This window comes from Macadamia integrifolia, unplaced genomic scaffold, assembly GCF_013358625.1.
Source record: "Macadamia integrifolia cultivar HAES 741 unplaced genomic scaffold, SCU_Mint_v3 scaffold2914, whole genome shotgun sequence".
Taxonomy (NCBI): domain Eukaryota; kingdom Viridiplantae; phylum Streptophyta; class Magnoliopsida; order Proteales; family Proteaceae; genus Macadamia; species Macadamia integrifolia.
The window spans coordinates 14714-38637 of record NW_024869054.1 but is presented as its reverse complement, the minus strand read 5'-3'; the positions used below and the strand labels follow the sequence as shown (position 1 = coordinate 38637).

At 36.2% G+C, this 23924-nt stretch overlaps 1 protein-coding gene across 1 annotated transcript; it reads right to left on the bottom strand.

Annotated features, from left to right (window-relative positions):
• Positions 1-5899: 5899 nt before the first annotated feature.
• On the bottom strand, positions 5900-12435 carry LOC122067456. Its single transcript, XM_042631310.1, has 4 exons — positions 12196-12435; positions 9647-9959; positions 6286-6635; positions 5900-6196 (listed from the first exon to the last, which is right to left on the bottom strand). The coding sequence occupies exons 1-3, from the start codon at positions 12433-12435 to the stop codon at positions 6343-6345; spliced, it is 846 nt and encodes a 281-aa protein (XP_042487244.1). The 3' UTR covers positions 5900-6196; positions 6286-6342.
• Between the last annotated feature and the right edge of the window lie 11489 nt (positions 12436-23924).

Sequence of the window (23924 nt, the reverse complement as noted above, 5' to 3'; positions counted from 1 at the left end):
ATGTTTGCATCCACGAGAGGAGGAGGTATGGGTTTAAAAATTGATATCCAGAAGGCGTTCGACACCATCTCTTGGAATTTTATTTTCCATGTTCTGAGGAGATTGGGCTTCTCTGAAAAATAGATCTCTTGGATCCATCAAATCCTTACTTCTGCCAGAATATCAGTTCTGCTAAATGGTGGCCCTGTTGGATACTTTGGTGTGGAGAAGGGTCTGAGACAAGGAGATCCGATCTCGTCGATGCTGTTTATAATTGCTGAAGAGGTTCTTTGTAGAGGCTTATCTGAGCTCCTAGCCAATAATAGCATTAAAGCTCTATCGAGTCCCCGTGGTGCTATTATCCCTACACATATTCTATTTGCCGATGACGTATTTATCTTCTCAAATGCATCCATCAGGTATGTTAAAAATCTCCATATTTTTCTCTCTAAATACTAGAGCTTCTCCAGACAAAAAATAAATTTAGACAAAAGCAAGCTTTTCTTGGGATCTGTTCCTGCCCCTAGAAAGCAAGCCATTGTGGAAGAGCTTGGTATCTCCATTTGTCACTTCCCCACCCGCTATTTGGGGGTCGAGATCTTTAAGGGAAGGGTGAAAAAGGAGTCGCTAATCCCCATTCTGGATAAAGTTAAAGGGCGACAAGCAGGATGGAAAGGGAAGATTTTGTCCATGGCTGGAAGAGTGGACTTGGTCCGCTCTGTGATCTTGGGAATGATGAACCATAGTTCAGCCGTATATTGGTGGCCTTCATCCCTTATTGCAACAATGGAGAGGTGGATGAGGAATTTCATCTGGACAGGTGAGATTGATACTGCAAAAAAAATATCAGTCAGATGGGATCTGTGTTGTAGGCCTAAGGATGAAGGTGGGTTGGGGCTGCGAAGGCTCAGAGACATAAACAAAGCCATGCTCTGTAATATGGTCTGGAGGGTCAAGCTTGAGAAATCCATAGCATGCAATTTTTTAAGGGCGAGATTCCTGAGGGGTGATGGTTCCTTCAAAAAGTCCTATAAGCCTTCTTCGATTTGGCCTAGCTTTAGGAAGATGTGGGAGTTCGTGGCCTCCAAAGAAGCCTGGACGATTGGAAATGGGAAAAGCATTAATTTCTGGTCGGATAAATGGTTGGGCGGAAAATTCATCCTAGAGCTAGTTGGCCTGGAGGGAGAGTCGAGTCTTCACTACAAGGGAAAGGTCAGTGACTTCATTGACAATTTCAAATGGAAATTGCCAAATGCTATTTCCCCTTTGCTGCATGATATTTTTGAGAAAATTCGAACTATTAAAATTCCCTCTTATACCTGTGAAGATATGTGCCTGTGGAGTCTATCTTCTGATGGGATTTTCAACTCTAATTCTGCCTGGGAAGATATTAGGATCCGTAACCCGAAAGTGCCATGGTTCTCTCTAATTTGGGGCAAAAAGGTGCAGCCCAGGGTGTCTATCTTTGGTTGGAGAATGGTGCATGACAAGCTCCCTACAGATGACGCTGTCCAGAAGAGGGGCATAGCCCTTGTCTCTAAATGCAGCTTATGTGGAATGGAGGCTGAGACATTGACTCATATTTTCCTTCAATGCTCCTACTCAGAGGATATATGGCTCTTTTTTTGTGGGTGCTTCAATGTGCCATGGAAGAAAGTTGGAACCATGGCCGATTTCCTCAAATGGTGGAGAAGAAAACAGAAATCTGTTTGCTGCAAAAAGGCGTGGATCATGGGGTTACTAACAATGGCTGATCATATTTGGCGCGAAAGAAATAATAGAAGGCATGATGGCAAGGCAAGACTGGCAAGATACTTGAAGCAGATGATTCTAGAGGATATACAGTCCGCTAAGCCTCGCACCAAAGGTGAAGTTAAGACAACGACTGATCTCATTTGTTGCAGGAAGCTTGGTATTCCGATTCAGCGTTCTCCCCCTCAATCGATCTTAGAGGTTTTCTGGTGCAGGCCCGAGGTAAATTGGATTAAATTGAATTTCGACGGAAGCTCAAGGGGGAACCCAGGTCGCGCAGGTGCAAGCGGGATTTTTCGTGATCACAGGGGAGGCGTTCTTCAATCCTATAAAATATTTATGGGAGTCTCGGAAGTCTTCGAAGCTGAAGTCGAAGGCCTTATGGTGGGGCTTATGCGAGCTCGGGAGCTGGGCATTACATGTCTGTGGGTAGAGACAGATTCTAGTGTTGTTGCAATCTCTATCCAGCAAAAGAAAATTCCATGGTTTGCTTTGCAGAGATGGATCTTTCTGCAACCATATTTGGAGAGTATCACATGGAAAATAACTCACAACTTCAGAGAAGCGAACTCAATTGCCGACTACCTGGCTAGAGATGCTGCCAAGACAGGGATATCAGCCACAAATATCGATTTCCCTGCCCACATTAAGGATCTTATAAGAAGAGATGCCGAGGGCAAACCAAACTATAGATTTGATTAGTGTGCTTCTCTTTCCTCTGTTGATGGCAATGCCGAAGGTGGGGGTCAGGGCACCGATTTTATTTCTGCTTCAATCGATTTTTTCAGTTGGATGTAACTCTGTTAATTTTTCCCATTTTTCTTCATTTTAATATAATGATTTTCTAGCGAAAAAAAAAATGGAGCCTAAAGGATAATGTTTCTAATTGGGTGCAAAATCATGTGGACTAATGACTTCCCCATTTATTTTTCACTAGTTCTTTTTAAGGTAACTTCTTGGACTTTCAAACCAATTTTAAACACTTGGGATGACACATGGGATTGCGCTATTTTTTATTTCTTAGATAGTTCTCTCAAGAAATAATAATATCCATGAGGCAAGAAACCTCGGCTTTCTCTGCATTGCTGTGACTTTACATCTTTGAGATCAATTCCACCTTCCTGAATCATATAATTACTTCTATTAAAAAAGTATAAAGAAGAAAAAGGAACATCATGTCACACATTCTAATAGGGATTCAAACATGAGAGGCCCCCCCCCACCCAAAAAAAAAATCCATCTAGGAAATAATTCCAGAAAAGAAGGGAGGGAAAAAAAATTCTTCGCAAATCCAAATCAGTAGATAATCCATTCAGAACGACACCGATAATATCTTCAACCTTGTAAAATTGGAAGAATCTAACAAAAACAACACAAAAACTTCTCTCTACTCTTCATGTCCCACCCTCAAATAGATAACATAATAATCAAATTGAAAATCTATAAAAAAAAAAAAAAAAAAAAAAGGATAAAGAAGATAAAGGAACTTCATGTTCGCACCGCAGGCCTAGGGGAAAGACTACGCTGTGGCTACCAAAAATATATAAGATGGGATTGTCACCCTCAGTCAGGCAGATTGCGTCCATCGAGACCTTGCCCAGACCCCAAAACCCTAGCAGCTTTTGCAAACTCTCGCTCCATTCTCCTCTGAGTGTACTGTCTCCTTTTTTTCTCAACTCCCTTCTACAATGAAATCTAGAGTCTCTGCTACATTCATTATCTCTTCATTCTGCCTTTCATTTCTACAAAAAAAATGTGTGTATCATTGCTGCAGTTTCATCATGAGATTGTGTTGTGGGGATCTTTTCATTCTCATCTAATACAAAATATTGATATTGGTTATTTCAAAGGCATATCAGAGTCCCTTAAGTGGAAGGATATACTCTTTAGATATTTGCCCATATGCTTTAGCTTCAATATTTGTTGAGAGTATGTTTGCAGCCACCATCCTTTTTTAAGAGAATAGAACAACAACGCTTAAATTTGTGAGAAATTGCTTGATGCTTTTTATACTTATACTAATCTCATGTCTGAACTGAGCAAAAAACTTTCTTGAAAGAAAATTTATCATCCCTTATAACTTCCGAGCCTCCATTGTGCTACTGTTGCCTCTCATGGTATCTTTCTTGTGTTTTGATTAGCATTGTGCGATTGTCAAGTATTGGAGATATGCATCGGACTTTCAAATGGAATAATTAGAATTATAGGGTTAAAACGTTGAGCTCTCATATTGTACCAGTACTCATCTATAGTACTGAATTATTTTACCTAAGTTCAATTACATGCCCATGTTGGAATTTTTTTTTTCTCTTTGCCCTCCCCATTAGCATCTAAACATTTAATTTGTTAGATACTTATACAAATGGCCACACGTGCATTTGCACATGAGAGTTTACTATATATATATATATATAAACCTTTAATGTGAAAATAAACTTTCAATTTAAACAAAAAGGAATTGAGTTCCCTATCCAGTTGCATAGCATACGCTAGTATCTTTTGGATCTATCTCTCTCTTCACACAAAAAGGGATAAATATATCATTTCATAAGAGATAGACGAGAAACAAACATAGGGAGATCTTAGTATACACTATGCAATCTAGCAGCATTTTTCTCCTCCAAAAATATAAATAAAACTGTTGACAGAAAGAGCTTCCTAAAATTAAAGGGAAAAAGAAGATAACCATGTCGGCCAGGAGCTGAATTCCCAAGATTGACTTAGATGCCTAATAAAGGATTGAAAAAAAAAACAAAAAGGGACCATTAATGCTATCTACATTTAGATACGTTAATGCACATCCAATATCAATTATGAAAATGCCAACATGTAGTTTTTTTTTTTTTTATTAGTGGTAACAACATGAGCATTTTCAATTGCACATAACTACATAGCTCACAAACGGCTGCGATCTCATCTGATCAGTGGGCCCCTAAGTCATACTTGGGTGGGTCCCACTAGCTGTTCAATGGACTTGTGTGGAGCGACATTTGCTTTGTAATTTTCTCCTTTAAAATCTTCTAGTTGAAGGGATTTCCCATCACCTAAGTATAACAGACTTTCTAGGGAGCTCTCCAAAACCGGCAAGTGTCCTCGTCTCAACCCTTATATAAATCCCTTCACCATCTCATACTTTCCATCCATAGAAATACCCAAAAGAGCTGCAAGTATAAAACAACGGCTTCTGAAATGATCGTAAAATACTAAGAAAAGGCCAAGATCTCCCACGGCGAAGAGTTATGCAAGAAGAAACCAACTGAGCTCTCGGAAGAGATGAAGCTGCCCAACAATTTAATACCAGAGAAGGAGATGTAGGAGATGGCATCAACAAAGAAGATGGCTTCCTCTGGATATTGGACGTTACTTCTCTCCTTGGACGTCACTCAAATTCCAACTAACTTCCCAAGTATTAGGGACTCTTACTTGCAGTCTAATTCTACTTCAACAAGATTGATATCACATGTGATTAGGTTTCCTTGTATTGGTCGACTAGAATTGAGCATATGGTATCAAGAGCATAAACAAAAGCTCCAACGAGCTATTCCTAGTTTTTCTCTATTTGGATGATCATCAACAGCCGGTGGCTGCTCGAGTTCAAATATCCTTCGGTTCCTCTCCTCAGAATTTCTCTTTGGCTATTGGGTGATCAGCACTCTCTTTTTTTTCTGCATTTTCTCATCCCCTGGTCGGCCCCACACATCTTCCCTCCTACTTTGCTGCATCACCGAACCCTACCTCTCACCAAGATGTCTAAGGACGCCTCTATTGAATCCTCTCCACAGATTGGAACTGCCCAACACCCACCAAGATGTCTTCTCCTGTACTTAGGGGCCGTTTGATTTTGTTTCAGTCGTTTTTGTGTCTAGAAACAACAGAAACGGTTTCTCTCGTTTTTGTTCCAAGAAACATTTTTTTTACCTCAAAAAAGTGTTTGATTTTTCTGTTTCAAGAAACGGTTTCTTATGCATGTATCATTAATTACAGTTATGCCATTAGAATTTTGACAGAAGGGAAGACATCATGCATGATTAAAATAAAAAAACCCAATGTGATAGAGATTCAATAGGGAATATCTTTTTAAATGTCACATAAGTAAATAGAACATAAAGTTTTCTATTACGTAACATATACTCTAACAACTAACATAAAATCATTAATGGTAGCAACTAACATTAATGGTAGCAACTAACATAGTTCTATCACGCTTCCGCTTTGTTGTAGAACGACTGACCACTTCGTCAACATCTATAGGCTCTATATCATCCAGACCTACTAAATCTTCAGAAGAATCGTGTGTATCATTCTCATCCTCACAACCAAGATCAATGTCAATGGACTTTTGCTTCCCAGCAGTATGCTGAGATACTCCTCTATCTCCTCGAGCACTTGAGTCTGAGAAGACCTCTAACAACTCTGGCCACCATGGAAGTCCACTCTTTCGGAATTTGGTCCAATTTGGATTTGCCTATAATAAAAAAAAAAATCGATATTATACACTATTGGCAAAAAAAAAAAGTATTTATCCATTGACTATTGCTTCAAGGAATGGATTACCTTTATAGCATTTTCCCAAACAGAATCTGCAGCTGTAGCAGTCCTAGTATTTGAATCTCATCCATATCCCGTAGTTTCGAGCAACCGTCTGAAACTATTATAGTCACCTCGTAGCTTATTCATCTTATTACGCAACTGCTCTTTTCGAAATGGACGTTGGAAAGTTGCTTCTAGTCCTGCTTTAATGTTATTCCACCCAACCTTACTGAATGTGGAGTTGGACTTCTGACCATTCCTTACATTATCAATCATTAAGTTGATGAATTTGTTCAATTCAGAAGCATTCCAAAGGATTGTGGTTGTGGTTGTGGTTGGAGCAGGAGTAGGGTTTCCACTATATGACATATTGTCTACATAAAAGAAACATTAATCATGTTAAAATCAAGAATCATCAGCTCACAATCAGATATGCATATTGAAGATTCACATACTGGCATTCAACAATGACAAAAGGAAGTCTCTCAAAAGAAATAACCAAAATTTTCAAAGTGAGTGAAACAGTAGCAATACCATGTAATTCTAAAATATATATATTAATACTTCTCATATTTCGTGGAGGAAGTTAACTGATTTATTTATAAGATTCATTTACTTTCTCAAAGGATTTTATGCATGCTATTAGGGAAAGAGTAAGCCAATGAATCTTGTATGCATTGAAAGAATATGTGAAGATTTTCTGTTAGTTTTCCATCCATCTCATGGAATTTCCAGGGTATTCCAAATTACCATATGGTCAACAGTATTCCTACCATCATTTCATACAATATTGAAACATTGCAGGGAATAGAACTTTAATAAAAATAAATTTACTTTGTTTTACATCTTATTTAGCTGGACATATTGATATTAAGAATATGAGATTAGTAGAGATAATTATGTTGTTGAAAATTTGAAAAAAAAAAATAGGAGATCGAGGGAATAGAGGAGGATCACATAAGCCATCTACCAGACGAGGCCTTGAGCCACATTATATCATTGTTGACATTAAGAGAAGCAGTGAGAACTAGTACTTTATCGCGAAGGTGGAAGTATGTTTGGAGGACATCAGCCAATTTTGATTTTGATGCTAAGAGCATGCTTGGAATCCAGAATCACTAATTTCCCAACTCTCTCTCTTAATACCATATCAGAATCACAAAGTCTTTGGGCATGGTGCTTCCCACTACAATTACTTGCAGCATATGACAGCATCTCCACCCATACACCACTTAAGATCTTCCATCTTTTTTCCTTTGCATATCCTTGCAGCAATTTTGCTAGCCTATGTGCATCAAATAGCACAGATTTGCTTTCTTCTGCCTTCAGAACTTGAGAATCCAACCTAAGAAACCTCCTAATGCAAGCTTGTGCTTGTCTTTCATTGACTGGTGATTTCTTCTTCTGAAGATCAAAAGAAAAAAGCTTGCTAAGCTTTTGTCCTCTGTCCTCTGTCCTCTTGCACATCAAAAAACAATTTTATTCTGGCACAAGTGTCTTGAAACCTCGTCTTTCCAATTCTATTGTTCACCATAAAAGGAAGAATGAACTGAAGATATAATAGTAACAAAGATCTGTTGCAACATGCCAGATAAGAACACTTTGATCGAATCCAACATCAACACTTAAGCAATTGTTCTTTTTCATTGTCCATTTGCCTCTGGGATTGTGAAATTCTACACTTGAGATTTCAGCTAACAACATCAAAACAAAAGCTAAATTCCAGGTCCACTCCAACTGATCTAGTATGAATAATACTCCTTTAACATAGACATGGACAGCAAGGAGATGGCTATGACACAATCCAACTGATCTAGTATGAAAAATACTAATTTCCCAACTCTCTCTCATTTAATTACAACCAAAGGAAACAACAGAAAAATAAGTAAAAATATGGTCTCTCTCCCTCACAGTGACTTCTAACTTCTAAGGGAAGAAGACACATGGGGACTTGGGACTTTGGGTCTCTCTCTCTCTCTCTCTCTGTGGGGAAGTTCATCTACTATCCTTAATTAGCTTGCATGCACAATAGTACTACAACATGGGAAGAAAAAAAGGGTGGTGGTAAACTCAAAAAAGGGCAGAAGTAGTAGTACAACAGCAGCAGCTGCAAAAGAGGGCAGGGAAAAGTGAAACTGTCCAGTCCAGCCATTCCCTTCCCACCCAATTTTCCTTGGAATTAATAAATAATAAAGAATAACAAACAACAACAACAAAAAATACTTAATAGGAGTGACCGAGTGAGTGAGTGAGAAACTGTCACCAAGTCCCCTGTTCCTCACCTTGTCCCCCCCATCCCCCTCTGTATCATCCAAAAAATAAACTATTAGTTCCTTCGACTCTCCATTTTCTAATTTTTTACGGTATAAAGAATAAAAGGCACAAATGAAGGTCTTTCTAAAAGAATCAACTATATCAAACTTTAATTAAAATTAGAAGCCAGTGAATTAATTTTAGATGCTCAATTTTCAAATTTATGATTTTTCTAAAAACAAAAACGAAGACACACCAACAAAAGCAGGCTTTTGGCTGATCGGAACAGTTATATGGACCAAGGAACTGGGCCAAGTGGTCAGCCACTGAATTTTTGGACAAGGATGCATGAGGTTGATTCTTAAGAGGCCAAGGGCTGTTTCAGACCTTAAGGGACAGATATTAGCCCTTGGCAATTATCTTGTAATTTACTGCACATAATTGAAAAATCCAACTTCCTGATATTGCTGCACAGTATAATCAGGTTCTTTTATTAAGATACTGATCACGATTAGTATATTGAATTAGCCATTGAAGTTGTTGCTATCTTGAGAATTGAAGAGAGAAGCTAGCTTTTCATAATTAAACTGTAGTCTGCATTGACTTAAGAGATATGATAAACATGTTAGATCTTGCATTGTGCACCAATGATCCCTGTTACACATCAGGCTTTGGCTAGGCCTTAGCACAAACAGTTGGAGTGCTTGGTCTCCTGGTAAGGCCTGAAGGTTCGGCTAGGCCATGGTGAGAATTGCAATCAGTCCGGAATCAGGTAATCAAGTCTCACCTCGATTATAAGACCACAGAATATCAAGTAACCCACCAACCGTTACAATCTACAAATTGATCCAGAGACATTATAGTAATAATAATATTCAGGAAGAAAAGAAAACATTCAATATCTCAACCAGCAAAGAATTAGGGAAGAATAGCAACAACATCAGCAACGGAAACAACAAACAGAGAACTTAAATCCATCAGAGATCAACAAGACAACCCTCAAATCCACACAAATTAGAAGGAATCAGAAATTAGGGCCAGAGATTACCCATTAGATATCAACAAGATAACCCCCAAATCCCCACGTTACAGAGATTAAATCAGATATGTGAATTAGTGCTTGAAATGATACCTGAGCTTGACGATCGTACTTGTCGCTCCAACTCTCCGTTGCTTGACGAGAGACAGAGAGAAAGAGAGCAGAGAATGCTGAGCTTCGAGAGAGAGTAGAGACGATCGCTGGAGCTTTGCGAGAGAGCAGAGATGGTCGCCGGTGCTTTGCGAGAGAGCAGAGACGGTCGCCGGTGCTTCGCGAGAGAGCAGAGACGGTCGTCGGTGCTTCGCGAGAGAGCAGAGACGGTCGCCGAGCTTTGTGGAGAGTTGCAGCTTGTGGAGAGCTGCAGGGAGATAGGAGGGGGTAGGGCGTCGGGACTCGGGACTTGGGACTTCACGATTTTTTCCCCTCACCTTGTTTCAAGAAACAGAAAAGTAACTAAAAGGTATTTCTCCATTCTTGTTTCTGGGAACAAAAGTAGATATATTTTAATTTTTATTTTATAAATAGGTGAAACAGAACAAAAAAATCAAATAGAAAAAACGATGTTTTTCTGTTTCTGAGCACAGAAAAATGGAAAAACCATTTCTAAAAACAAAATCAAACGGGCCCTGAGTATTGCGTTTGAATTCCAACGCATTTCTTCTATTGGATTTCATTGGTTATATAGAAGTGGTACGTTACAGATTTTGTGGAGCTGTTATAAGAAAATAGCAACTAAATACATGACTATTCTGTACAACGTTCACCCACAAGACTGGTTCAACCCTTGAGAAGATAAAGTTTTAGGTAGTTGAGTTTATCTGAAACTCTAAGGGGGCGTTTGGTTCGAATTATCCGTTGGATCAGATTCTAAGGATTTAGGATTCTGGATCTAACTCATATGAATGAGTTTCTTTAGAATAATTACCTTTTGGTAAAAAAACTGTTTGGTTCCCTTGATTCTGTCATTTGAGTCTGAGTGGAAAACTGTTTGGTTACCCTGATTCTGTCACTTGATTCTGAGTGAAAAACTGTTTGGTTACCTTGATTCTAGCCATTGATTCTGAGTGTAAACTGTTTGGTTACCCTTGAGTCTTTGAACCCATGTTCTGTTGGGTTAAAAAAAAAATCCAAAAAACAAAACCAAAAACCAAAATTTGTTCCACACATGTACTTTATTGGTTATTTTTTTTATTTTTTCTTTTTTATGGTAATATGTGAAAATTTTAACTGATGAACATCTCTATTATTGATGGCCTTCAAACCTCGGTAGAGCAACCCTCTATATATGAGAAATTAAGTCATAACTAAACAGAATCATGATCTGTTGGTCAGATCAGCAGTAATTTTATATGCTTCAGATATGAAAATTGCCCAAACTAGAGCTTGATTTGGATTATGGAGATAAATCTTCTTTAAAGTGGGTAGAAACAATAGTCTCCAACAACTTATACAAGTAATATAGGTACTTAGGACCAAATGAGAGAAGAAGCATATAAAGGTATAATATAGTATTGAGTTCATCCAAGTACTATTAAATGATAATTAAGTCTTTCTATATATAAAAAAAAAGGATAATGAAACGTTTATCATTACAATGGCTTCGGCCTTTTTGTTTTCCAAAAAATTCCAAAAAAGTTCATCCTACATTTTTGTTTAAATCAAGCTTCTTGAGTGTGTCAAGAACATCTCTTAATATCCTCGTATGACCCTCCGATTCTTTTATTGCACCGTTCAAGTATCCTTTGATATAGTCTGATGAAGGGGAAGGAGATAATGAAGTTGAGGTTTCCGAGCATAATGACCTAGGTGGAGTCAGGTAAGTATAACAACTTGGGCTTGAATTTGATATCCATTCAAATATTCCACAACCTTTGTTTTCAACCTATGTAGCAAATATAATCATCTTGTAAGAATATAAGGAAATAAACATTCAAATCTTAAACATCTGAAAAAAAATAAACAAATAAAAAAAAAATTTAAGAAATTCATACCCCAGTTGATTGTGGACAACACCAAAAATATCAACCATAATTTGCACTTGTCTTCGCAGTTCTGACCTTACATTGACCGTTCCCACACTCACACATCGTAAGATGGTCAACCCACATGAAGAAGGGGCAATTCAATGAACATTTAAAAAATTTCCTTCCAACATGTTACCCTGACTTAAAAGTGAAAATTGAACAATCTTTACCACAGTAATCACACTTCGCAATAGCACAAGCGGATACATTCAATGTCTTCTGTAAGTTAACACAAACATTTTCAAGAGAGGAAATATGCATAGAAAATACTGTCACAGACTTAACATAATATCAAGTTACATCAACCAAACACATCAAATTTCTATTCAAAAAACCATTGTCTTCGAATTCTTCACACTTCCTATTGTCACCTCAATTCTTCTCAATCTCTGGCAAGTACATCTCAAGTAGATTTCGCCTATCTTCTACTCTTGTTTCCAAGAAGATAATGGCAGAATTCTTCTTGGCCATGAAATATTCCTTGGCCTTAAACTTTTGATGGAAATTGAGGTCTGGAATGGCATCAATAGCATCTATAATTGCTCTCCCAAATTCAGACTGAGATTCACTCATTACCATCTTTTCGATTGAGTTAGCAATCGATTTCAATGGACTTACCACCTTTTCAGCTACAACCTTCTTCCTCTTTTCTATACCACTATTGACGGACCCACGAGGTCTTCCTCGAGAACAATTGATACTACCAATGGGAGTGGAAGGAACACTTTCTTCTTCTTCGATAGGTTCATAGTCAACACCATCATTGTTCCCTATTCCCCCAACCTGAGTACCTGTCACGTCCATTATAACTTCAGTGGCAGCTTCAGAGGGGACTGTTGAATCATTCTCAGTTGCCATCTCTTTCCTTAGCAAAGCTCCAACTTCAAGGTGCATTGGGAGCACACTATGTTCCTTCTAATACTTTTGTTCTTTTTTCTAGCAATATAAAGGACAATGTCAATGTGCTTATGTTATAAGTAAGAAAAAAAAACACAATTATATAGAAATTATAATTTAAAAAATTCCATTATACCCTATAGTCATTCCAGAAGTATTGAGGAGCATCAAATCTCATATCAGATGCATTCCAACCCAATCCACTTTGCTTCTGTAGGTCACCAAATGCTCTAAGCCTTTGCTTCCAAATCCGGAAGTGGTTTCTCACTTGTTCACAGTCGTAATTAGTAAATAATTTCTCTTTCAGTTGGTTGGTAATTTCAATGAATTGCTCTTTTTTCAGTCCATTATCTCCACTCTTACCACTCTTGTACTGCTTCAATATACACTCCAACATGTAATGAGAAACGGCACTAGGCCATGAAGCAATGTCCCGTGACTTACTATTAGAATCTCCTGTTGGTTCCATCACATCAAAACTAACAAAATACACCATATACAATGTGAGTATATTTCATTAATACCAAGTAATAATAACACTTACTAATTGGGAAATCCATAAACCTAGTATTGCAATTTAGTTAATAGTCCACATACATGCATCCCACAACACAAAATTTTAAACCAAGCAATAATAACAATTACTAATTGGGAAATCCATAAACCTAGCATTGCAATTCAGTTAATAGTCCGCATACATGCATCCCACAACACAAAATTTGCTTCCAAGTATGTTTAAGTTATACAGTCATCCCACAACACAAAATTTTAGAACCAAGTATGTTTAAGTTATACAGTCATCCCAAACCATGCAAAAAAAATTAAGATTGTCCACATCAGAAATACATTCCAAATAGAAGTTAATCAATAGCAAATATTTTAGTTCATAAATACTCAATCTGAGTTGGACAAATCGTCTGCCACCCAATCAGCCCACATCTGGTCAACAATTTGTTCTCGAAATAGATCCCAATCACCATTCTCATGCACATGATTCTTGCCATCAGAACTATCATCTTCAACATCATCATTTACTTGGTGAGGGGTAGATTGGGTACTAGTACTATCTTCTTCACCTTCTTCATCCTCTTCATCAAGCCATCGTTCTTCTTCTTCAACATTATTCTGTGTAAGAATGTGGTTGTGCAACAGCACACATGCCAACACAATTCTTGCTTGTATTTTGAAAGGATATTCTGGTTGGTTTTTCAAGATCTTGAATCTTGACTTCAGGAGGCCAAATGAACGTTCAATCACATTTCTTAATTGTGAATGTCTCAGGTTAAACAATTCCTTTTTATCACTTGGTGATTGATCAATATTTCTCCACTCTTTCAGATGGTATCGAACATTTCGATATGGCCGTAAGAACCCCGCTTGGTTAGCATACCCAGCATCAATGAGATAATATTTATCACGTGGCACCACCAATTTCCCGTCACCGTCTCTGTGCAATGCATTGTTTAAGATTCGAGCATCTGATGCTGACCCTTCCCAACCAAAAAGAATGTAAGTATATTTCATGTCAAAGTCACAGGCAGCAAGAATATTTTGGGAAATATCACCCTTCCTATCACGGAACCTCGGATGGTCGCTTAGATGCACCCACGCAGGGATATGGGATCCATCTATGGCTCCGATGCAGTCCTTGAAATAAGGGTAAAATCTTTCTTCATTACTTGTTATTCGATGATGCGCTGCGACACTTGGAGGTTTCAATAGTATCGGATACAATTTAATGATTGCTCCCAATACAAGGTTAAAGTACCGACTTCTAGTCTCACCAGAATGTCCAAACTTGTGTGCAATGACGCGGTTTTTAACATTGTGTCCTACTGTCTGTAGAAACATAACTAGTTATTCATTCACTTGCACAGATCTGCTATCCCTCAATAGACCCTTCTCCCTAATCAAATGACTTAAACTGAAAAAATCCCCCTTGCTTAACCTTATTTGTTCTCGACAGGTTTTATTAGTGTGACCGATAATTCTCTCTGTTTCAATAATACCGCGTAGGGGATCACAACGGTATGGCTCTTTGTTCAAATATTTTTTTTATATACTGGTCTACTGCTATAACAACAGCAGTCGTCACAAAGATTATGATTTTCCTTCGCCTCTTGTAACCATCATCAAACTCCATTGTAAAAGTAAATCTACATTCAAATTAAACAAATAATAAATTGGTACTCTATATAAGAATCAGTTATAAATCGGTGCTTTACAAGACTTAAGTTATAAGCACCAATTCTACATAGTGTAGTACATGGTACTATTGGCACACAAAATTCTTTCATTAAAATAGACTCAATCAAAATATCAACAGAGAACAAAGAATCATTCCCATTTCAAGAAAAACATAATAGTCAGAATTAACCATTGCTCTTCATTAACAATAAACATTAATTTAAGTCAGACAGAAATTAGTCCACAACAAAACAACTTTTAGAACTATACATGGGGTTAAAGAGGAGTGATCTAATCTGGTTGGTCAGCATCTTGGGGATAAGTACAAAAAAACACAACGTTCACATGGGGTTAAAGAGCCGTGATCTAAAGAGGTGTGTGCATGTTCAAATTTGCAGCTCTTAGGCCTAGTTTGCTTTAAACTTAGTTAAACAAGGTTGTAATTCAATAAATATCACTTACTCCTGGATTTGGTAGCTAAGATGGATTCTTAGATGTAGATGATTCATCATCACTTGAAACCTTTTTTTTTTCTTTTTTTTCTTTTTTTACACTACTCCCAGGTTGAGTCCCAATTTGGCTGCCCAAGTCTTTGTTTAAAAAAAGATGGTACTAGAAAGATCAAAGGAGAGAAGCCTAGCAGGAATTATGTGGTTCAATTACAAGCCAACCAACTTCAGAGAGTGTCCTAAATTCCCATGAGACTCCAAGTATTGTCATAATGCTTGTTACAAGAGCAAAATTGTTCCTCAGATGAATTGTCAAAATAAAAAATTTTGATTTGTTTTGATTTTGAAAGGTGAAAAGTCATTTGATTCAATCTGGTTTCCATTTTATATTGAAAATTGTTTATTTGAACGAATCGATCTGAATAAAGTGTAATCCATATAAATCAAACTAAGCCAAAATTAAACCATATTAAACCCTACAATCGTATATATTTGATGAATTGTGCGATAAATGTTTGACATATATCAAATTTGACATTCTGAGACTCTATCTTAATGAGGTCTGTAATTTTCTTTCTATTTTTATTTGTTTCAACTGGTTATTTCTACTTAAATCGAATTTGAACTGAATTATGGAGACCATGCATGGACCGAATAAAACTGAATCAATTCAATATGATTTGGTTTTGATGTTAAGAAAATTATTCAGTTTTAATTCAATTTCAATTTGTATCCTGAACAGAAAAAACCAATAACAAATCGATTGAAACCTTTATGTCTATCTCTCTTCTTCCCTGTGAATTGACATCCCTACCTCTCTTTAGGAGAAGAGAGGTAGACCCAAGGGCTGTTGGTGTAGGGCATGCTCCTAGACAGAAAACTCCTCTCCATAATTTATTTTCACATATTATTTATTTTACCTACAGTAAACTATCCCTTTGTCTTTAATGATAATCGCATGATAGATTTAATTTTTCTATTGATTAGATCAAGCATGATAGTAACTTTATCTCAAGAGAGGTGTGCATTGAACCATCCCCTTATTCTTCTCAACCCACCATGAAACAGGCACAAGATATTCATCCTTCAACCCATACATGTATCCTGTTCAATGCAAGATATGTAGAAACTAGAACTTTTTCTTCACATAACTCAGGGTGGAAGATGTATATGACACGTTATCCACAACACCTCAAATCATAGCCCGCCTATAAGATGGAAACTACATAATTCAGTGCAAAAAAACTTACATTTCCATAACAAAATTCAAGAAATAGGTAAAGTGAATTGCAATTGCCTTATACCCTAAAAAGAAGTTGGGATATCAATTTCTTAAGGCATGGGGATGCTCAGATTTTGTTTCTACACATAAACACACAAAGTTGGAAATCTGAATGTAGGGCCTCCTGATGCTTACCTCAATCAACTCTATTGCTACTTGGGTAAGTTCTGATTGCCACCTGCCCTGCTCTGAACCAGACGTCTGGTTGCCTGAATCTCGAATAAGCTCTGAGATTTTTTTCCCCACCTATAACACCATTTCAAATTTAAAGATACAAATCAAAAACCCATTTGAAATATTTGTAGATATATACCAAACACATTCATCTGCAAAGACACAATACAACAGGGCACCCCAATAAAAGACAGCAAGGAGAGCACAACAAAGAAATAGCAAGAAACCATTTGTAAAGATGCAATGCAACAGATACCCCCAAAGGCCCAATGAAGGACGCCGAGCAAGGAGAGCACAAAAGAGAAACATCACGAAACCCAACCAATAAACAGCAGCCTCCCCCAACCCCACACACCAAGAAAAAAATCAGAAATAGTATTGTTCAAACAGTGATGGGAGCATCAAACCCCTAGACTGAAACCACACCTTGATCAAACAGTGATGGGATCATCAACTATAGGCCTTTTGGTTGACCTCACGAGTGCCATGATCGCTACTCCTTTTATCAATCAGAATTCTACAACAAGAAATCAGAAGAAAACGCAGTCTCATCAGATCCAAACATAATGGTAGTGAAGTTTAAGCATCTTAAAACTACAAAAATGAAAAAAACTATCTCTGCAACAGAAATTCTTTACAAAATAACAAAGGAAGTTAAAGAAAATGATCGAATGGATTACATAAGCTCAGTAAAGAAGTGATCTCGATGGTCTTCACCAAATGTATCAGCATTTACCAAAAAGGAAAAAAGGGAAAACACAAAGAGCAAAAGAAACTGTAGGTCTCTCTCTCTCTCTCTTCGCCGGTTAAGTTCCCGAGTGCTTTCTAGCCGCCAAGAGTAAACGTGAGAAACCCTAAACACAGACGAAGAAGAAAGAAGAAGAAGAAGAAGAAGAAACCAAACCCTTAACCCTAAATATGAAATTAACAACCTGAAAAAATGGACACCGAATTTCCATAATCTTAATAACACACAGACGAAGAAGAAAAAAACACATGAGAAGGGAAATCTCACCTCCAATCAACTCGGTTTTGTAGATTCAAACCTCGAATTCGAGCGTCTGATTTGGAAAGAGGGTAAACCCTAGATATAAAGTTTACAACCTAAAAAATAGAAACCGAAGTTCAATAATCTTAATAAAACACAAATGTAGAAGAAGAAAACAAAGAAGAGGGGAAATCTCACCTTCAATCAACTCGGTTTTCAAATTCTTCTCAGCTGCGAGCGTCTATAATGGAAGGAGGGTAAACGTGAGAAACCCTAAACACAGAAAAAGAAGAAGAAAAAGAGAATGAAGAAAGAAGAAAAAGAAGAGGAAGAAGAAGAAGAAGAAGACGAAGACGAAGAGGAAGAGGAAGAAAAATCCTCGAGAAGAAGAAGAAGAAGAAGAAGAATCCTCAAAGAAGAAGAGAAATCTCACCTCCCTCTCTCTGTTTCAGGTAAACTACGATCGACCTTCACCGTAAAAATCGTTCAACCCGAAAATTTTGATTCACCGTGAATCTAGGCTTTTTATAACAACCCTAGAAACCGTGACTCGATCCTGGATTAACCTCAATAGGTTAATCCAGTTGAGTCATGGATTTTAGTTGAAATGTGGGATTCCACTGGACACCATGACTCCGAATCAGCTTTTCAGAAATATGAATCAAATGGTTTAAATTTAATGAGAAACTGATTCCCTAGAATGTGATTTGATGGAAAATTCGAACCAAACGCCCCCTAAAGAGACCACTTGAGAATCGGTCAACTAGGAGTTCAAAATTCAAATATAATTCAAACCTGAAGAACGTTGAGAACTGAGAATCATTCTGTTATCAATATCTTGTTATTTTCCCTCCCTTTTTCAAGTTAAAATTGTCTGCAACGAGTAGTGAGATGCACTGAGCATCCAACGACTAAGAGGGTCTGACCATGCACATTGACCTTTAGATGCTCATTACACCTCACCGTCTCACTGCAGACGATTTGGACTCCCATTTCCTTTTGTTGTGGTTGGACCTCACCCCCTCCCCCAAAAAAAAATCTTGTTTTATGGAGAATTGGGAATTGAGTTCAGGACCACATTGGTGCATTTGTTTAAACCCTAGATACCGCACCACAAGGCCAAAAGATGAGATAGAGTTACTTTTTATTTTGGATCACATAAATATAGTAATCCAAAGAACTATCTCTCCCCTCGGTGGATAAAATTTGCTACTATTCAAGTTGCATGTGTAAAAATAGAACCATTATGAAGTAGAAAAGGAATGGAACATGGTTCAACAAAATTATTTACGTCAACAATGAGTCATGCTTCACTATTACTGGAGAATGGTGTTACAACCACTCATCCTCACACTTCTCTTAGATTTCTTATAAAGAAAAAATCTTAGTTACCAACATTATATAAAAAATCTAAGCACTGAAATACTTATATAGTCCTTACAAAATATTTTTGCAGCTGATGCCCCACTAAACCTCCATGGACCTAGCAATTCATCATGGCCCCTCCAGCAACAATGATAACATACAATGTGGGTTATTTCTCCATGTACCAAGGCTTTCAACTATTTGAAACAAACCCACATTTTTCAAATGACAGAATACAAGACATTATACTTCCAACAACAAGAACTTTTATGCTTCCCAAGCTCATAGCCAAAGAAATGAAATCTGAAAAGGTATTTTTAGATTATATTCCACTCTATGACTCTTATATGCTGAAAGAAATCATAGCTGACCTCACCTCATCTAGAGAAGATCTATAGGTGATTCACTTAGTTCTGCGATGTAAATTGGTGTGCCGTAGTTTTGATCATTGAATATTTAGAAAATGATTTAAATTGATCACTTGCTAAATTTTTATGCTTAATCAATTTCTGTCATGTACTCCCTATTTATTTTCATCTATAAATATTTCATGCACCACTTTATAGTCTTGAACTTCTGAAAACTTGCTTGACTTTGATTAAATTAAAATTTGATATATAAATAAGAGACCTTTGAGACTATCCTTCTACTGAACTTAAACCCCATAGAACATAGATGGATCCTTCATAGATACACCATGGACAAGTCCATCTATTAAAGCTGCTCCCATAAAAGAATGATAAGAAGAATATCATTCTTGGATGAATCGTGCGTGGGTTTCCCAGAACATGTTGATTAGATACATGAACCACTGCCACTTTTTCCATATGCTTTTTAATATATGTCCCCATCACCTTAATAAGCACAAACTTGATTATGATAAACCCTTAGATTTGTTTGATTAATCTTCACTTGCCTTTTCCCACCAAACATGACACATGATTCTTATTTTGCATGAAAATCTTTTGTTTAAAACTTGTCGGCCAATAGATTCTCCAAATAATTCTCATCTTATAGATATTAATTTCTAATTAAACATGTGTACTTGTACACTGTAGGCGCCATTGCTCAGTCAATTGACCGTTATAACTAATCTAATTCTTATTAGTTCTAAGAGAGTATTACATAGATTTAGACACTTTAAGGGGAAAGAGGTAAGGGGTAAAGTTTGGAGGACTTAAAAGGGGTTTTTTTTTTGTAGGTAGGGAGGGAAGTAGGTAACAGTTCGAGTCTTCTGGTGAGCATGGGTTTTTTGCACATCACAGCTCACCAACTACACTAGGCAGTTGTTGTTGACTTAAAAGGGGTTCTTAAGTTCATTTGATGGATATTGATCTTGGCCGTCATTAGAAGTATACGGTTATCTTACGGTTGTAACCACCTTGGAGACAAAATAAATTTTAAATATATAAATAAAGGCAAAATAGACACAGTACGTGCAATAAAATAAGAATGCAGAACGTCCGAAGCCCAGTGAATGTTCACGTAAGTGATATGATTGACACATGTTAAATATGTTAATTCTGCTAACAGAGTTGTAACAGTTTATAACTCAGTTTAATATTATTAATATTTAAATAAATAGATAATAAAAATCCCAATATAAATGGACTCCTTTGATTCTGCTTAGAAATCTCGATCCTCTTTTTCTCATCTTGCTTCTTCTTCAACGTCGTTCCTTCTTTCTTCTTCCTTTTTTAGCGTTCTTCAGTCTAGTTGAAGTTTTGCTTACCAATCTCACTGAAGATTTGCGTCCATGGTAAATTCTAATAGGTTAATAATATCTACCTAAGAAGTAATAATAAAATCCTAGATAATACCAATCTCAGCCATCCATGCAAGCTTCACGATCCAAATTCCTTCCCTGGTGATTAATATGTAAACATGGTATTTGGATATGGGGAAAATTACATGATTACCCACTTCTGGGTTTCTCTTAACAAAATTACGCTTCAAAAGTTTCAGTTAACAAAAATACCCAAAATTAGGTTTCCTTTTACAAAATTACCCACTTAAAGTTTAAGTTAACAAAAATACATAAAATTGAGTTTGGGTTTACAAAACTACCCACTCAAAATTTTAGTCATAAAAAAATACATGATTATATGTGGAAGATGAAGAATCACTATTTTGGGTAGTTTTGTAAACCCAAACCTGATTTTGGGTATTTTTGTTAACTAAAACTTTGGGTGGGTAGTTTTGTAAACTCAAACCTAATTTTGGGTATTTTTGTTATCCAAAACTTTTTGTGGGTAATTTTGTAAAGAGAAACCCAAAATTGGATAATCATGTAATTTTCCCTTTGGATATGTGTGGCCAAGTCTCTCACATGCTTAGTGCCTGAAAATAGTTATGTTGATTTTTTTCTTATCTCATCCTATTTTGGTAGCAAAGAGAGAGAGAGAGAGAGAGAGAGAGAGAAAGATGATGATGATGATAGCGGCTATAGAAAGAAGGAATGGCATTGAAGAAGAAGCAAGGAGAGAGAGAGAGAGAGAGAGAGAATTGAGATTTCCCAGCGGAAGGAGGAGTTCGCTTATATTGGATTTTTATTATTTATTTATATAAAAAAATAATATTAGACAAGTGAAGTAACTAATATTGGATTTTTATTATTTATTTGTTTATTTATATAAAAAAATAATATTAGACAAGTGAAGTAATCGTTTACAACTCTATTAGCAGAGAATGTCCGTCATCTCTCCACACTAAAAACTAGGAATCAATTACAATATAAAAAACTAATAGATGGTTTAGATTAATCTAATATTAAATGGATGGTTAATATTAAAAGAAAGTGAAAATAAGATTGCAATACGTACGTCTTGCTACCACTCGCCCATAAATAAAAGGAGAAAGAACCCGATTGTCCTCCCTTGAACCCCATGCATTGGTGTTATATATACTAGATTGATAGGGTTCTTTCTTTCATAAATAAATAAAAATTATCATAAAATAAATAAATATTTAATGTTAATAAACTTTATTTTCATTATAAATCTATTGGGTTAGACATTTGGAATTGAAAGCTTGAATTGGGTGATTTGCAAGTGAACCCCTTTTAAGATATATAAAATCATGGCCAGTCCAAGGCCTAGTTATTAAATTCTTTGAATTAAACGCGAATAATTTGGCCAAACAGAATTTTATCGAATTTTACGAATCCGAATCCGAATCCGAATCAAATAAAAAATTTTGAAAATTTCTTGAATTTTATAAATTTTTTAAAAATTCACAAATAATTCGGCTGAACCGAATTTTATCCGCATTATAACCACATTTTATCCCATGTAAAAAAACAAAAACAAAAAAAAACAAAAACAAAAAAAAACTTTATCCTGAATAAGTCAATAAGCCTTTATAAAATAATGTGATTATTATGCATTTATTATCCTAATGTTACTTTTCTTTCTTTTTTTTAACAAAAATCGACAAAGCTCATCTTTCTTGAAATAATCTCTCACACTTCTACAAATAATAATAATAAAATATTTTACCCCATTTTGGTTTGATTAAGTCTTACAGTCGTTACTCTCTCTCTAGTCTTTAAGGTGAATATGCATGGTGGGTGATATGGGTTTAGATGAATTTGTGCTCAACCCCCCTTCTCAGTCTCTCTTTCTGATTCAATTATTTGACTAATAAAAAATGAGTTTACAAAAAAAAAAGAGACTAAATATAATATTTTTATCTTTAAAATTAAAATTTTTACTTTTTATATCATTTGTATATTACGTACATATGATAATTGATAGATAATATGAAACAAGTATTGCAAATATTAAAAATAACATCCAAATTTTTTGTCCGCTTTTTATTTTTGTAAACGAATAATTCCCGAATCTGAACTCGAATTTTATTATCTCCACTTTTTTGACCGATATTTTGACCGAATTGTTGAATTAATGAAACTAATTAATCCGAATAATTCTTCATCCGAATAATTCCTGAATCCGAATTTAATAACTATGGTCCAAAGCAACCCTAGGGGTATATCTAATGTTGAAATAGATATAGAAATACCAGTGAGACGAGATGACTTGAATTGAGTGTTTAAGTAGCTGCCTAGACAAAAATTCGTTTGGACATTTTACACTCTTTACTATAAATGGAAAAATATAATTGTAATCACATTAATTACGATCAGATTTTCAACCATGACTTGATTATGTCACATGGAAGAATGATGTTGCAAATTTAATTGTTGAATATTTGGGATATATGTTACCAAGAAAAAAAAAACAAAAAAACAAAAGGAATATTTGGGATATTTCTAAGCAAATTATTCGCTGTGCATGCATCCTTTTGTAGTGCCATGCACTCTCTTGTAGTCATAAAAATTCTGATTTGCTACATAGCAACTTTGATCATGCTATAGCTTAACAAGTAAATAGGAGACCTTAAGATCTATATGTCTATAAATTTTCAATCCAAAAAGGGAAAATGTAATTGCAACCAACTAATGGACCGTATACAAGTAATGTTAGAAGGGTATCTACTTGAATCGATTGGGCATCTATGTCATATTGATGTTTAAATATATATGGAAAAGGAAGAAAGAATGACATCCACTTACATGTATCTACACCTAGACACAGTTGGGTGTAGAGACCATGTTTCCTTCTAAGATTTGTTTTTTCCCCCAATTATAAGTGTGATATTTAAGAAAATTTGAAAAATACGTTAATATAATACTACTCAATACTTGTAATTATTCTCCTAATATTACGTGAAGACAGTTGTGCAAGACTATTATTCTTGAATCCGGATCCTCTCCAATGATTTTTTCTCAAACTTCCTTCTAACCAGCCACATGCATGCAGTCTAACACATGCGGGCACACAATCCCATGTGGTTGGCCCTTAACCCTAAGCATACATGTGTCTGATTAAAACACTGTTGAAAAGAGAGTCGAGAGGATCCCAATCCATATTTCCTCATATGAATACTAATACATTTTTTTTTTTTTTGAGAATTAGGAACAAGAAAGGTAAATATTGGTCAA

Bases quoted from the DNA above. Each gene is read 5' to 3' on its own strand.
- LOC122067456 (XM_042631310.1), bottom strand. From the start codon at position 12,435: ATGGCAACTGAGAATGATTCAACAGTCCCCTCTGAAGCTGCCACTGAA. The intron at 9,960-12,195 runs GTAAGTCCATTG...AAAATCGTGAAG, and splicing joins AGGTTGTAGCTGAAAAGGTG to TCCCAAGTCCCGAGTCCCGA. The intron at 6,636-9,646 runs GTATCATTTCAA...TCTTTTATGTAG, and splicing joins AGTACGATCGTCAAGCTCAG to ACAATATGTCATATAGTGGA.